At 32.8% G+C, this 12530-nt stretch overlaps 1 protein-coding gene across 1 annotated transcript in view; it reads right to left on the minus strand.

Annotated features, from left to right (window-relative positions):
• Positions 1-12530, minus strand: part of LOC132753212 (uncharacterized) — a gene marked incomplete at its 5' end in the record, with an annotated part of 55516 nt that overhangs the window by 14483 nt on the left and 28503 nt on the right. Inside the window, 10 exons of the mRNA XM_060743655.1 lie at positions 2298-2441; positions 2963-3159; positions 3907-4031; positions 4760-4893; positions 7462-7635; positions 9809-9925; positions 10812-10916; positions 11285-11467; positions 11702-11848; positions 12137-12205. Coding sequence (XP_060599638.1) covers positions 2298-2441; positions 2963-3159; positions 3907-4031; positions 4760-4893; positions 7462-7635; positions 9809-9925; positions 10812-10916; positions 11285-11467; positions 11702-11848; positions 12137-12205 — 1395 coding nt within the window. The remainder of the gene's footprint in view (positions 1-2297; positions 2442-2962; positions 3160-3906; positions 4032-4759; positions 4894-7461; positions 7636-9808; positions 9926-10811; positions 10917-11284; positions 11468-11701; positions 11849-12136; positions 12206-12530) is intronic.

A 12530-nucleotide genomic window follows, 5' to 3' on the forward strand; every position in this document is an offset into this window, starting at 1 on the left:
GTTATTCGCATTATATATATAATTAGTTAGAGCACGCTTCTGCTATCGTTACACTATAGGCGTCAATGAAAGATAACTTTTTTAGTTGAAAATCGTTCTCATTTTGAAAATGTGAAAAATATAAAAATATATTCGTGTTGATTCAATGCTTAATTTATATAACTCGTTGAATAAAAAATATTATGCCCGTGAGAGGTTCGCGTAATATGATTGTATTCAAGTTTCCAATAAATTCATTATATTAAATATTTATCTAGCACAAGACGATATCTGATGAGCACATAAAAGTGACTTGATTAATATGTTTGTACCAGTTGTACTTGTAACAGGGTGGGACTTAAACAACAACTTCACAATTATTTCTAAGTTTATTTCATAGCTACGACAACAACCAAGGTCATTTATTTTCATAATATTTTCTACACCATCTCTCTCCCTCTTCTCTCCCTCTCTCCCCCATTCTCTCTCCCCTCCCCCCCCCTCTCTCTCTCTCTCCCTCTCTCACTCTCACTCTTCTCTCCCAAGTGAGGACTGTATATCGATAATATTAACGCAGAAATGAAATCAATTAACCAATTACTAGTAAGGAGGCGTTCCTATAATCAAGAAATTTATCAATATATCTTCTAGAGTATAAGTAGATAACAACAATTACAATAAAATCAGTTGTAACTTTAAATGCATATTGTTACAAACTTTCAATTTAAAAAAGCCACTTCTTGCTTGAAAAGCTAAAGCTGTAAGCAATTTCAGAAAGTTCCAATCGCATATAACGCGAGGATCTGGGAGATTTTTTTCAAAATGAGGAGGTCGCAAAAATTTGACAAGGGATAATGTAAATCTAAGGGATGCAGGGAACGGGGTGAGGGGCAAAGACATATTACCTGTTTACCACAATGGGTCATTAGTCAATGTTTTTATTATTATTATTTTCACTAGTGTAACAATTATTACGAGTTAAGGCCCTTTAATACAGGAACGACATTTGTACCTGAACAAACGTAGGCAATAAGTTCTATTAAATTATATTTTCAAGGTTAGTTTGCTTTTATTCTGTTGTAAATTATAATGTGAGCATTCCTTTGAGGTAATTTTAATGAAATGTATGAATAGTTTCTACTACAATGTTTCAATTGACATTACTTGTAACGCAGACTATACTGCAGTATGATCTATATTACATTAAAAGCAGGTGCTCGTTCTGTATAATCATATTGTTAGTTAATTAGCCAATAATTAATAGCCACAAGAAGGTGTTGTCGTGCTAAGCATATATAAGCAGAGGTATTCAAGATGACATTTAGTTGTGTTGGTGAAAATCAGGTTATCAACATCTAATCTTGGAACTTCAAAGTTATACCTGCTATATATTGTATGTTATCCGTGTTCTCTAGGGGGCAACGCTACCGTAAAGAATTACAGGGTTATATGTAGTAGAACGTAAACGGGGTTGCAAGATTTGTGTTTGATAATTGTTTAGATAAATAAACAGAGGTATATAAAAAATTCGAGCATAGTATAATAGGCAGGCATCGAGACGGTTATTGTTAGGAATGCATCGAGACTAGGCATCGAGACTTGGACTTGAGATTGTTAACGAATATATCCGTATTGTGTATAAATTGCTTATTTCATATTTGTTAAATTCAAGTGAATTAATTTTCATTACAACCATTTTGAAATCTTGGTATTCAAATCATATAGATAAGGAAACCTAGAGGGAAATTATTAATGTATTATATTAAATACTCATACATATTAGCTCGGTACACTCTACACTAGTTTTGCGTCATTGTTTGCTAACAAATTGTCCCTTGCTATCAAAGTCTCTGAGGGGATCGGCGCGTCATTTCAATTATAGCCCCCTAGTTCCTTGCATGCAAATGGTTATGGTTATATTATAATTTCAGAGCTAAAAAATAATAAAACTTTCAATCAAAATTTGAATAGGTGAATCTTTTTTTTTCTTATTTAAGTTTGACTTCCTGAGAAATACATAGGGATAAACTGAATAATAGTAAATTTTTATCGGTAATTTAAGCCCTTCTCAGGCGATTCAAGCCTGTTACTATAAAACGAGTTTCAGATAAAGACCATATATCATGCGGTCAAGAACAGGCCTGAATGAAAAATGCATGTTTCCACATACATTTGTTAAATATATGACAAACGACGATGAAAATTGGCTATTTATCTTAATACCGACGATACTTTATTAAGTCATATGAAATATCGTGTTTGAAATTTTAGAAATAGAATCAAATGATAACATGTAATTTGATTTTTATTTGAATTACCACAATTTTGTAAATGGTCCCCAGATCTACATCCAGTCATGTAACCGCAAGCATCTACGGAATAAATACAGACCATCGACTCTGGTATGAACTTGTTATCTTTGTCACATTTAAACCAATCACCAAACAAGCTTGCTTTGTAATCTTTAATAAAATAATCCAAAATCTATCTTTCATAGTTAATAAAAAATCAAAACGATTAACTATTTGCAATATATTTATGTAGAATTATAACTCTGCAAATAAAAGATTATCTCATATGTCACATAGGTACAGTGCGCCTGACCGTAGTAAAGATCGACGACTCACAACCAAGCGCACTACCTATTGAGCAAACCGTACAATTCCTTGCCGCTTTGGCAATGTGGTATAATGAAGTTGCATGTGGATAACAATGCATCATACTTAAAGACAGTATTGCGATCAAATATGATCGAGACAAAAAGAAATATAAAACCTTATGACGTTGATTATAAATTGATTGAAGCTCCAGCGTGACTATTTTTATCAATCAACCAAGTGGACAATAAGTTAAGTTATTATTTCAAATATAACGGGTAAATTATTTAAAATTGGAACTTGTGTTTGAAAATCACAATGACAAGGAAAACAAAAAAGAATGAAATGTTTTGGATCTTGAAAGCATTAAAAAGAGTCACCCATACCGTAAGTGCAATAAGGAAGCCCAATCGTCATGCCCATGTCTGAAAAAACCTTTGGCCAAATAAAGGTCGCTAAATCTCTTGTGTTCTGTATATTATTGTAAAAATTTCTTTCAACAGGAACATGTAATTCTGCGGTTTCACTTCCATCGCATCTGGTTACCGAATCAATATACAGCTCAAGATAAGAGTAATCATATCTGAAAGTTTGAATATTACAGCAAGAATTTAAAGTTAACAAATAATAATGTTCCTATCACGAGACATTTATTAATATATATTAATATATAATAAATATAAAATATTTTAAAAAAAAACATTCCTTGAAAAAAAATTACATTCGAAGTATTATCGTCAGAGAAATATAATTCGTATTTTAAATTTATTTATTTATCTTTATAAAGAATAAGAATATGAACAGGAAAATATTAGGAGGATATCAATTATAAGAGCGAAAAATGTGTTAGTTACGTATTGAAAATGCCTAGTCGTTTAACGTACTTAAAAAAATATGTTATCTATTTTTCCGTTTCTGAATGATTTCTCAACAAATATAATGATGTCATCTAAAAGCATTATTCCTGAAGTTCAATATATATGAGAATTGATAGAATGAGAATTTATAAAATGTTAAAGATTAAGAGTTGGGAATAAAAATGGCAGCCTACTAAACTCAATTTAATTGTAAGTTTAAACTATAATTACATTATTAATTTTGCAAACTAATTGTCTACAATTTAATAATTGTACGACGAAAAATGGTCATTCCTTTTTACCAAAAAGTATCATTTAAACTTGACAAGAGCTTTATAAGAGAAAACGAATGAAAAATTAAATAAAGGATATATTACTAAATACATGTAAATACTTAAAGTGAAAACACATGCATAAATCAATCTCATACATTTACAAGGTTTGAGTGAAAATGAAATAATCGGAAAATATACTTTTTAAAAGGTTTTCCTTTGCGGAATGTTCCTATTGTGCAATGACAGGATGGAAATGCGAAATCACTTTTGTTGTTGTCAATAAGAGCCGCTTCACGATATCTGAACTTGCAATCTTTTCGAACCTGAGATAAGATAATTAGTATACATGTATTACATACAATAAAACTGCAAACAAGCAAACCAGTTTCATTTATATCCCCTGACATAATATGAAGATTTGGTAGCACGGAATGATATAACATTGTGTTGCCACATAAAACTGTTTTCAATGTTGTTTAAAGAACAAACTTGCAATTGTTTGCTATATTTTTTTTAGTGAAGTAACTCTCACACACCAAATTTCAAATAAATTGAATGGCTTTTACTAGATAAATGGCAAAATAATACAAAGGCTTTTACTTGATAAATCGCAAAATACCGTATAAGTGATTTTTTTCTGCGGGCTCCAAATTCTGCGGTTTTTTTTCCAAATTTTAGCATGTTTTTATTTCTGCGGACTTTATTTCTGCGGCACATTCTTTGGACAAAACGTGATTAAAATTATGTGACTCTTCTGCTTGCGCAACAATAGAAAGGTATGCTTCTTTTGATCAGCGGTAAATGACGTGTGAAAAATATACCCCAATTTAATACAGTAAATCAGATGATGGAGAAATATTCTGCGGTTTTTATTTCTGCGGTGCTGGAACTGACCGCAGAAAAAGCAGAAATAAAGTCACCGCAGAAAAAACACTTATACGGTAATACAAACTTTTCGAACAACCCTGGCTCGTATTGATATGCTCAAGTAAAACGCTTCATTCGAAAACTAAATTTGTGCACAATGATGGATGTGTTAAAATGCACTTACCTTAACAAAACAAGAATTGCTCTCCTTAAAACCATCAAGAAAATAAGCTGAATCTGATTGAAACAAACACTGTCTAGAATACCTTATTCTACCTGATTCGTTACCTTTCTGCACGAAATCCCAAGTACAAGGCTCTGAGGAAACAAGAATTTGTATCAGAGTAACCAACGTCCCCCGCCTCGGAAAAGTTTTATTCTAAGCATAAAATTGTGCTATTTTAACAAAATTAGTTATGGATCTCAGGACTTTCAGTCCAAAATTATGATCTGCAAATGCAAAATAAATTTGTTAAAGAAAATGAAATGAAAAACGGAATTTAAAAATGTATCATGTCAAGATTTGACATCTAAGTGTGACCTTGACCTTGGAGGTAGGGGTGCAGGTGTTGTGCATGAAATATCGTCTTATTATTGTATCTATTTGTGCTAAGTATTCTCAAAATCCCTTGAACTATGAAGAAGTTATAGATCGGACACAAAATACACAAAATATACCCTTTTACAGACTATGTTAATCTTTGACCTCTAAGTGTGACATTGAAGGTAGGGACCCATGTTTTGCGCCTGACATATCATCTTATTATTGTAATTATTTGACGTGAAAAGTATGTTTTAAAATCCCTTGATCTATGAAAGAGGTATGGAATGGACACTTAATATACCCTATAACAGACTATGTAAATCTTGGACCTCTAAGTGTGACCTTTGAGGTTTGGACATAGGTGTTACGCATGACATATCATCTCATCATTGTGACTATTTGTGCCAAGTATATTGATCTATGTAGATGTTATGTACGGGACACAAAATATACCATATAACAAACTCTGTTAACCTTTGACCTTTTAATGTGACACTTTGGAGGTAGTGGTGCAGGTGTTGTACTCGACATATCCTCTTTTTATTGTGACAATTAGTGCCAAGGTATTTCAAAATCCCGAAGAAGTTCTAGATCGGACACGAAATATACCCTTAAACAGACTGATGTGATTTTTTGACCTCTAAGTGTGACCTTGACCTTGGAGGTAGGGATGTAGGCGTTGCGAATGACACATTGTCTTATAATAGTGACTATTTGTGGCAAATATTTACAAAATCTTTTGATCTATGAAAAAGTTATGGACCGGACACAAAATACGAGGGGTGTTCGGGAAGTTTAAGGACTTTTGTTGAATTTTTTTCCTTAATGGTGCGTTTTTATCCATATATCACAAAATGTTATTTAAATATTTGCTCAATATGTAGTATAACGCTCACTAACAAGAAGAGACAAATACCACTCGAAACTTGTTTCCATAAGAACCGCATAACGCATACCCGGAACACTCCGATTTTATCGTATTTAATTTAATGGTACCGATATAATTAATTGATAATCATTTTCTTAAATTACAATGGATAACGTCACGAAAAGGCACGAGCGTTAAATACAATGTCAACGTCATTTCCTGAAAATTCTACTCGAAAATCGTTACAATTGTTTGAATAACAACGGTTTTAACATCACTGATGCTTACACAAATCAAGAGAAAAATGACGTCAATAGGCGACGTTGAAGTCAGGGCAATCATCATGTTTTGTGTAAGAATAGAAAAAACACCAACGGAGACGTATAAAATAATTCAAGCATCTAGTACAACAAAGAAATGCTGTAGATCACTAGTATCTAGATGGAATTCGAGACGCTCGAGCATCCACCCTTTAGGACCACGCGCCGATGGATTTCCGAGTTTTTCCGGAAATCAAAGCACAGCTGCGTGATCGGCGCTTTGATTCCGGGTTGGAATTACAAATTAAAACCCAGAGAATAGTTTCGTCATTAGACAACATCTGATATGAGGACACGTTCGACAAATGGATAAAGAGGCATATAACATGTATTGCTAGGAATGGAGATTACGTCGAGAAGTGAGTCGATATGACGATCATGTAAATTTGACGTTAACATATTTAGCACTGACGTGACGTTAGCATGCTCCGGGTATGCTTCGGTGTATGTTTTGTTTTATTTGTAATTTACTTATTGTTTGATGTATTTCATTGTAATTGTTACAGCTTGCTGTAAAATAATTAAATATTTTTATGGTGTTTTTCTTGTTTTTCAATTCCTATTATTTATCAAACTACAGCAAAAGTCCTTAAACTTCCCGAACCCCCTCACCCCCCTCGTATACTCTATAACAGACTATGTTAATATTTGACCTTAAAGTGTGATTTTGACCTTGGAGGTAGGTGACCGATTGTTGCGCAAGACACATTGTCTCATTATTGTGAACAATTGTGGCAAATATTTTCAAAATCCCTTCAAAGATAAGAAAGTTATGGACCGGACACGACATATACCCTCATATAGACAATGCTGACCTTGAATGATCAAGTACCTTGACCCTGGAGGTAGGGGTCTGGTTGTTGCGCATGATACATCTTCTTATTATAACACACATTTGTGCGAAGTTATTTCAGATTACCTTGATAAATGACAAGTTATGGACCGGACACGAAAGTGTGACGGACAGATTCCCCTTTTTTCTTCGAAAAGGCGTGGGGGGGGGGTAATAAAATGTTAGTTTAATCTTATTGTGTACTAAGGCAAGTTATTAACTTCAGTTATTTTGTTTAATAAATACTAGAAGTAGTCTTTATTTAGAATTCATAAAAATATTGATATGGATAAGACTTCATTAATCTACGACATTTACTTACGGTCAAAGATGTTTCCTGGTAAGAATTCACTATCAAAGACATAGGTCGTTGGAATAAAATCTTTGCAATTCTGTTCATCACTATGATCCCTACAGTCAGGGTAATTATCACACGTCAGTCGGTAAGGAATACATTTGTAATCATCAATACAGAGAAATGAATTTTGGCAGGAACCTGGAATTTTAAGATACAAAGTCTTAAACATATATTTAGAATACATGCATTAGTAAAAATACGTCTTTTTTTCAATGAATATATTAACCCTTTCCCTCATGAGCATTTTGTGAAAAATGGCCGTTTTCGCTGAAAAGCCTCCTGTTACAAGTTCAAACTGCTATGAAACTATGAAAAATGCTTCAATACTAATCAAACTTGGCACAAATGTTGCCTTTGTAACGACACGCTCAGTCTTAAATTTCCTGTTACTATGGCAACAAGGGGACATCTCAAAATTGCCAAAAATCACAAATTTGCCTCGATATTTTCCATCAAAATTTATTTCAAAGTCCTGCAACTTCTCAAGGGAAAGAGATAGAGTCAAAGGCTTTTCAGCGTTAGTTACACGTTACCTTATGATCGGCCTGGGTTCATTTTTAGCCTCTCTCAAGTCCAAAATGTTCTTGGCGATGACGGGGGACTCCGTCCCCCTTCAAACCCCCCAAACAGAAGGGGGGCACATCCCCCTTCTGGCAACCCCCTGATGTATCTTTTAAATGGGGGGCGGCGCCGAAAAAGTGTTCACTTTTTTTAGCAACATTTTTCAAACGACAACATGTGTTTGGGGCCCAAATAGGACATGTTTTCACTATTTCAGGCCTAAAAAAGGGGGGGGGGGTCTAAAGTGCATTGTTTCGCGTATATATGAGGTAAAGGGTTAAGAAATTCAGTTCAAAATTGTATTATTGTTAAAGAAAGATTATACAGTATAATTTCAGCACCTGGTTGAAACTAAGGAAAAAAAACAATACAAAGCGACAAAGTAACCATGAGGTCATCTACATTGCCAGTTATATGAGCCGTTATATAGGACACATTTTATTTCAATATACATTTCTTCACAAAAGTGTCATTAATTTTCACGAAAATGGCATAAACGTCAATATACTGAAAAGCTTCCGTGCAGTGCTTCAAAAAACTTCCATATGAAATAAAAGGCTAGTCGTAATTTAAATAGACTCGATTTATGTGAATCGGAGTTTTAGTGACAGTGTGGAGGCAACATTATTTTTCTGTGTTTTCTGTATATTACAGCGATAATTAGCAATCGTTCGATAATTATTTAAAAAAATAAATAGTAATAGAAAATATAATGTATTTCAATTTTCAGCATGCTTAAGATATAATTTCATATTTATATGCTGTAATAAGATAGACAAATTTATCGTGTATGATACATATTATTTCAACCAATTTATAAAACTTGGAACAGACAACTTTAAGATATATTAGGTAAATTTAAGTTTTTTTCATGTTTAAATTTTATTAAGTTAAGCGGGATAAAACAACATGTATTATTGACACAAACAAACAGATGTACGAAGAAGGGCGTATGTAATTTTGTTCATAGCGTTTTAATTAGATATTGCTTTCCGCTTTTTTTCAGTTTTCTTTATTATCTTTTTGCTTTCATTTACCTTCAATCTGTAAAATATTAATAGACACATATTCTCAATGGAAATATATGTATGACTACTATAACGGGTGATATATGTTAATTTAGATAAAGGTAACTTTTATGCATACGTTCTAATTGCTGCGTGTTTGTACCTGTTATCTTCTTTACGTATGAAACAATTTGAAATTTGGTTATAAGTATTTAACAAATAACAAGGGTTAGTACTGTTAACTTTATAGGGAAAACATGTGTTTGCGGCCGGAGAGCTCAGTCGGTATAGGGCGTCCCAGTTTCAAGTCCCGGTCAGGCCGCACATTTTTCTCAGCCAGCACTGTGACAGTTGGAACCCAGCATGGACCGTGGTGGATAAGCTCCGATTCCAATTTCACCTTGTTCCCCGTACCCGTATGAATTTAACCCCAAGTCTCATTATAGTGGAGCAGTATGTTACGGTTCGAATGGTCACTTATAATAGGAGATGTGTTTGAGAAGAGAAAGCTCAGTAGGTAGAGATACAGAACGGTATTCCGAGTGTCTTGAGTTCGAGTCTCGGTTTGTCTGCACATTTTTCTCACACTGTGACATAAATAACATTAAATACAGGTATTTCGAATTTAAGATATCAGCATGAAAGTTATACTCCACAGCTTTGCATGTCCACAGAACGAACCATAACTCGAAAAATTAATTTCTCATGTTGATAAATACTGTATTACAAAATCATATACCAACCACAATTTATTTCATCGCTATTATCAAAACAGTCACATACAGCGTTACATCGACTACCTGGTTGAATACATTGTCCATTTTTACAACGAAATTCATTGATATTGCACATTCGGTAGTCTGAAAGTGTTAATAATTCAATCATTTAATGTGAAGTGTAAATGAAAAATAAACATGAACTCAAATCAAGTTAGTTACACATGCTAAAGCCAACAAGTTAAATTTGAATTCATTTGTTATTACAGACAAACGTTTGCAATACTAAAAATAATAGCTGAAAGTTAACGAACGGTAGACATACATAAACTATGTGCAGCGAATGTTTAAAATATACAAAGTATAGTTAGTATTCGTTTAACGTGTGCGGTGCCGCAAACATTTATGTTCTTTTTTAATTGTTTGGAGCGTATGATTTTTTGGCATTACAAAATGTCTTTTAAGTTACAACATAAGATCCACCAAATAACCGGGAACTTAGGTAGTCTAGAAAAGTGTAAAAATAAAAGTGTCACTTGTGCATAAAATATAGCTGATAAATTAGCTGATATGGATGACATCTTGCTTATCAAATAGCAAGTGTGCTTGACTTAAACAATATTTATTTCTTTTTCCATATTTTCGTTCGATACTTAAATTGCATCCAGGATTGAGTAGAAAGCTTAAAGCTTATATGAAACTCTCTCCTGTGCTATTGTGTATGACATCTTATAACAAGCTGCTCGTACAATTCTCAAAGAAATCGGTAAATAAAAAGGGATCAGATTGATTCCAATTATGCTAAGATATAGGCAGAAAAGGACACCTGAACCATCTTTCTCAAATATTGTCTCTGATGATAAGACATGGTGTTCTTTAAGTCAAAATACAGTTTATACAAAAACGTATGCAAAACGAATATTTTAGAACATTCCTCGTGTCAACAATGCTTGTGGCTAGGATACATATCAACAATATGTATAACATAATTGTATATTATAATGTTTATCACTAAATTGAAATTTCTTACTGCAGGTTTTATCTATACCGTCCATACAGTCTGGTATAAAGTCGCCCACTTGACTCAGGTTTATACAATGACCACCATCACATGAAAACTCATTGTCATCAAAGTCTACATAAATTTAAAAGGTTATTGTAAGATTTTTTAAGTCTGAAATATAGAGAATTGTAATAATTTCATTGCAGAAATAAATAAATTTTCCGAAAGCAGACATAATTATATCAAAACACAGCAAAACAATGTTCACGGTACTGTAACACTTCAAGATTATAATATATAGCTGTTTAACAATCGAATACCTATCTTCAAATATGATAAACAGAAGGCATAATTTATGATGAAGACATAGTTTCGTTAATTTGAATAATATTCCATAAATTAATACTAACTAAAATATAGAAAATACAAATTGCAGAAAACTGACAAAGTAAAAAGTGAGGTTAGTGCTTGAGTTACTAAATAGCAAGATAAAGTAATACCACTATTGCTCCGCAAACATGTGACTTCGTCTGAGGCATCAAGACAATCGATGACGTTATCACATTTAGCTAACGTAGATATCCACTCCTGGCTATTTTCACAGCGAAAAAACGCTCCATGTTTGAGTCGGTCAGGTAAATGACTGTTAATCATTGTTTTGCGAGTATTTGTTAGACTGTGATCTAAATAATTTTCATAAAAATATTTTCAGACACAATCATGAAAATGATAAAAAATATTTTCGGGTTTTCTCTCTGTTTGCTTCTTAAATAATAAATATTGTTTATTCGCCTTAACCTCTTTAAAACACATTAGCCAAAATTCTAATGGCTCCATCTAACAAAAGCAGACACATGAAAGATAAACATGAAGATATGTTTCACCAATACTTAGATAATATTCAATAATTTACAAACCTGTAAAATAATTCTGGCATGACAATTCATCCTTATAGTCTATGCAGTCAAAATTCCTATCACACCAATTCACTTTCGGTATTGACGATCCATCGGAGCACTTCATGCTAGACAACTCCTTTCCGGACAGGATGGGGATATGTTTGTCTAAATTATGTTTAAATTCAATTAAAACATGTGTAAAACAGGAGCTTTATGTAGCCGAATTGAAGGAATATTTAACAATAATAAAGCATTTTATGATGGTCTTTGAGAAAAAACAAAAACAAAAGAAATTTCATATCGGCACAATACTATTATACTGCCGCTCAATTGAAACTCGTAATTTTTATGTTTCAATTTTTGTTGCTGTTGATGTTGAATATTAAATTGAGTTCTGAATCGCATAAACATATATTTTTCTACTCTAATTATGTGGAAATCTACAAGGTTTACCAGAGTATGGTGAGCCAATGAAGTCTTCGTTCCTATATACACTTGTACATTCATTTTCCTTGATACTGGCTGAAATGAAAATGAAATGTTCTAATAGTTATACAATAAGAAAGCATCAAAAGAATTTTGGAACTTGAAAATTATCTGACACACATGAGGTACATGAAAGTTTTCATATAGTCATAATAGTAAACCAAAAAATGTAGCCAACATGCGGGTATGAAATCACAAATAGAAGGCTTCGCTATTTGTATACAACCTTGATGACGTCATGAAGTTCATATTCACATGAAATGCAAAACTTATACCTAACAAGTTTGACATTTTTCTTACAATTCTCCTTACACACAAAATATAATTATTCATATTGGACAACATGATAGAAGAGAGAAAA

This window comes from Ruditapes philippinarum, unplaced genomic scaffold (genome assembly GCF_026571515.1).
Source record: "Ruditapes philippinarum isolate M1 unplaced genomic scaffold, ASM2657151v2 ctg9616_1_1_1_1, whole genome shotgun sequence".
NCBI classification, from domain to species: domain Eukaryota; kingdom Metazoa; phylum Mollusca; class Bivalvia; order Venerida; family Veneridae; genus Ruditapes; species Ruditapes philippinarum.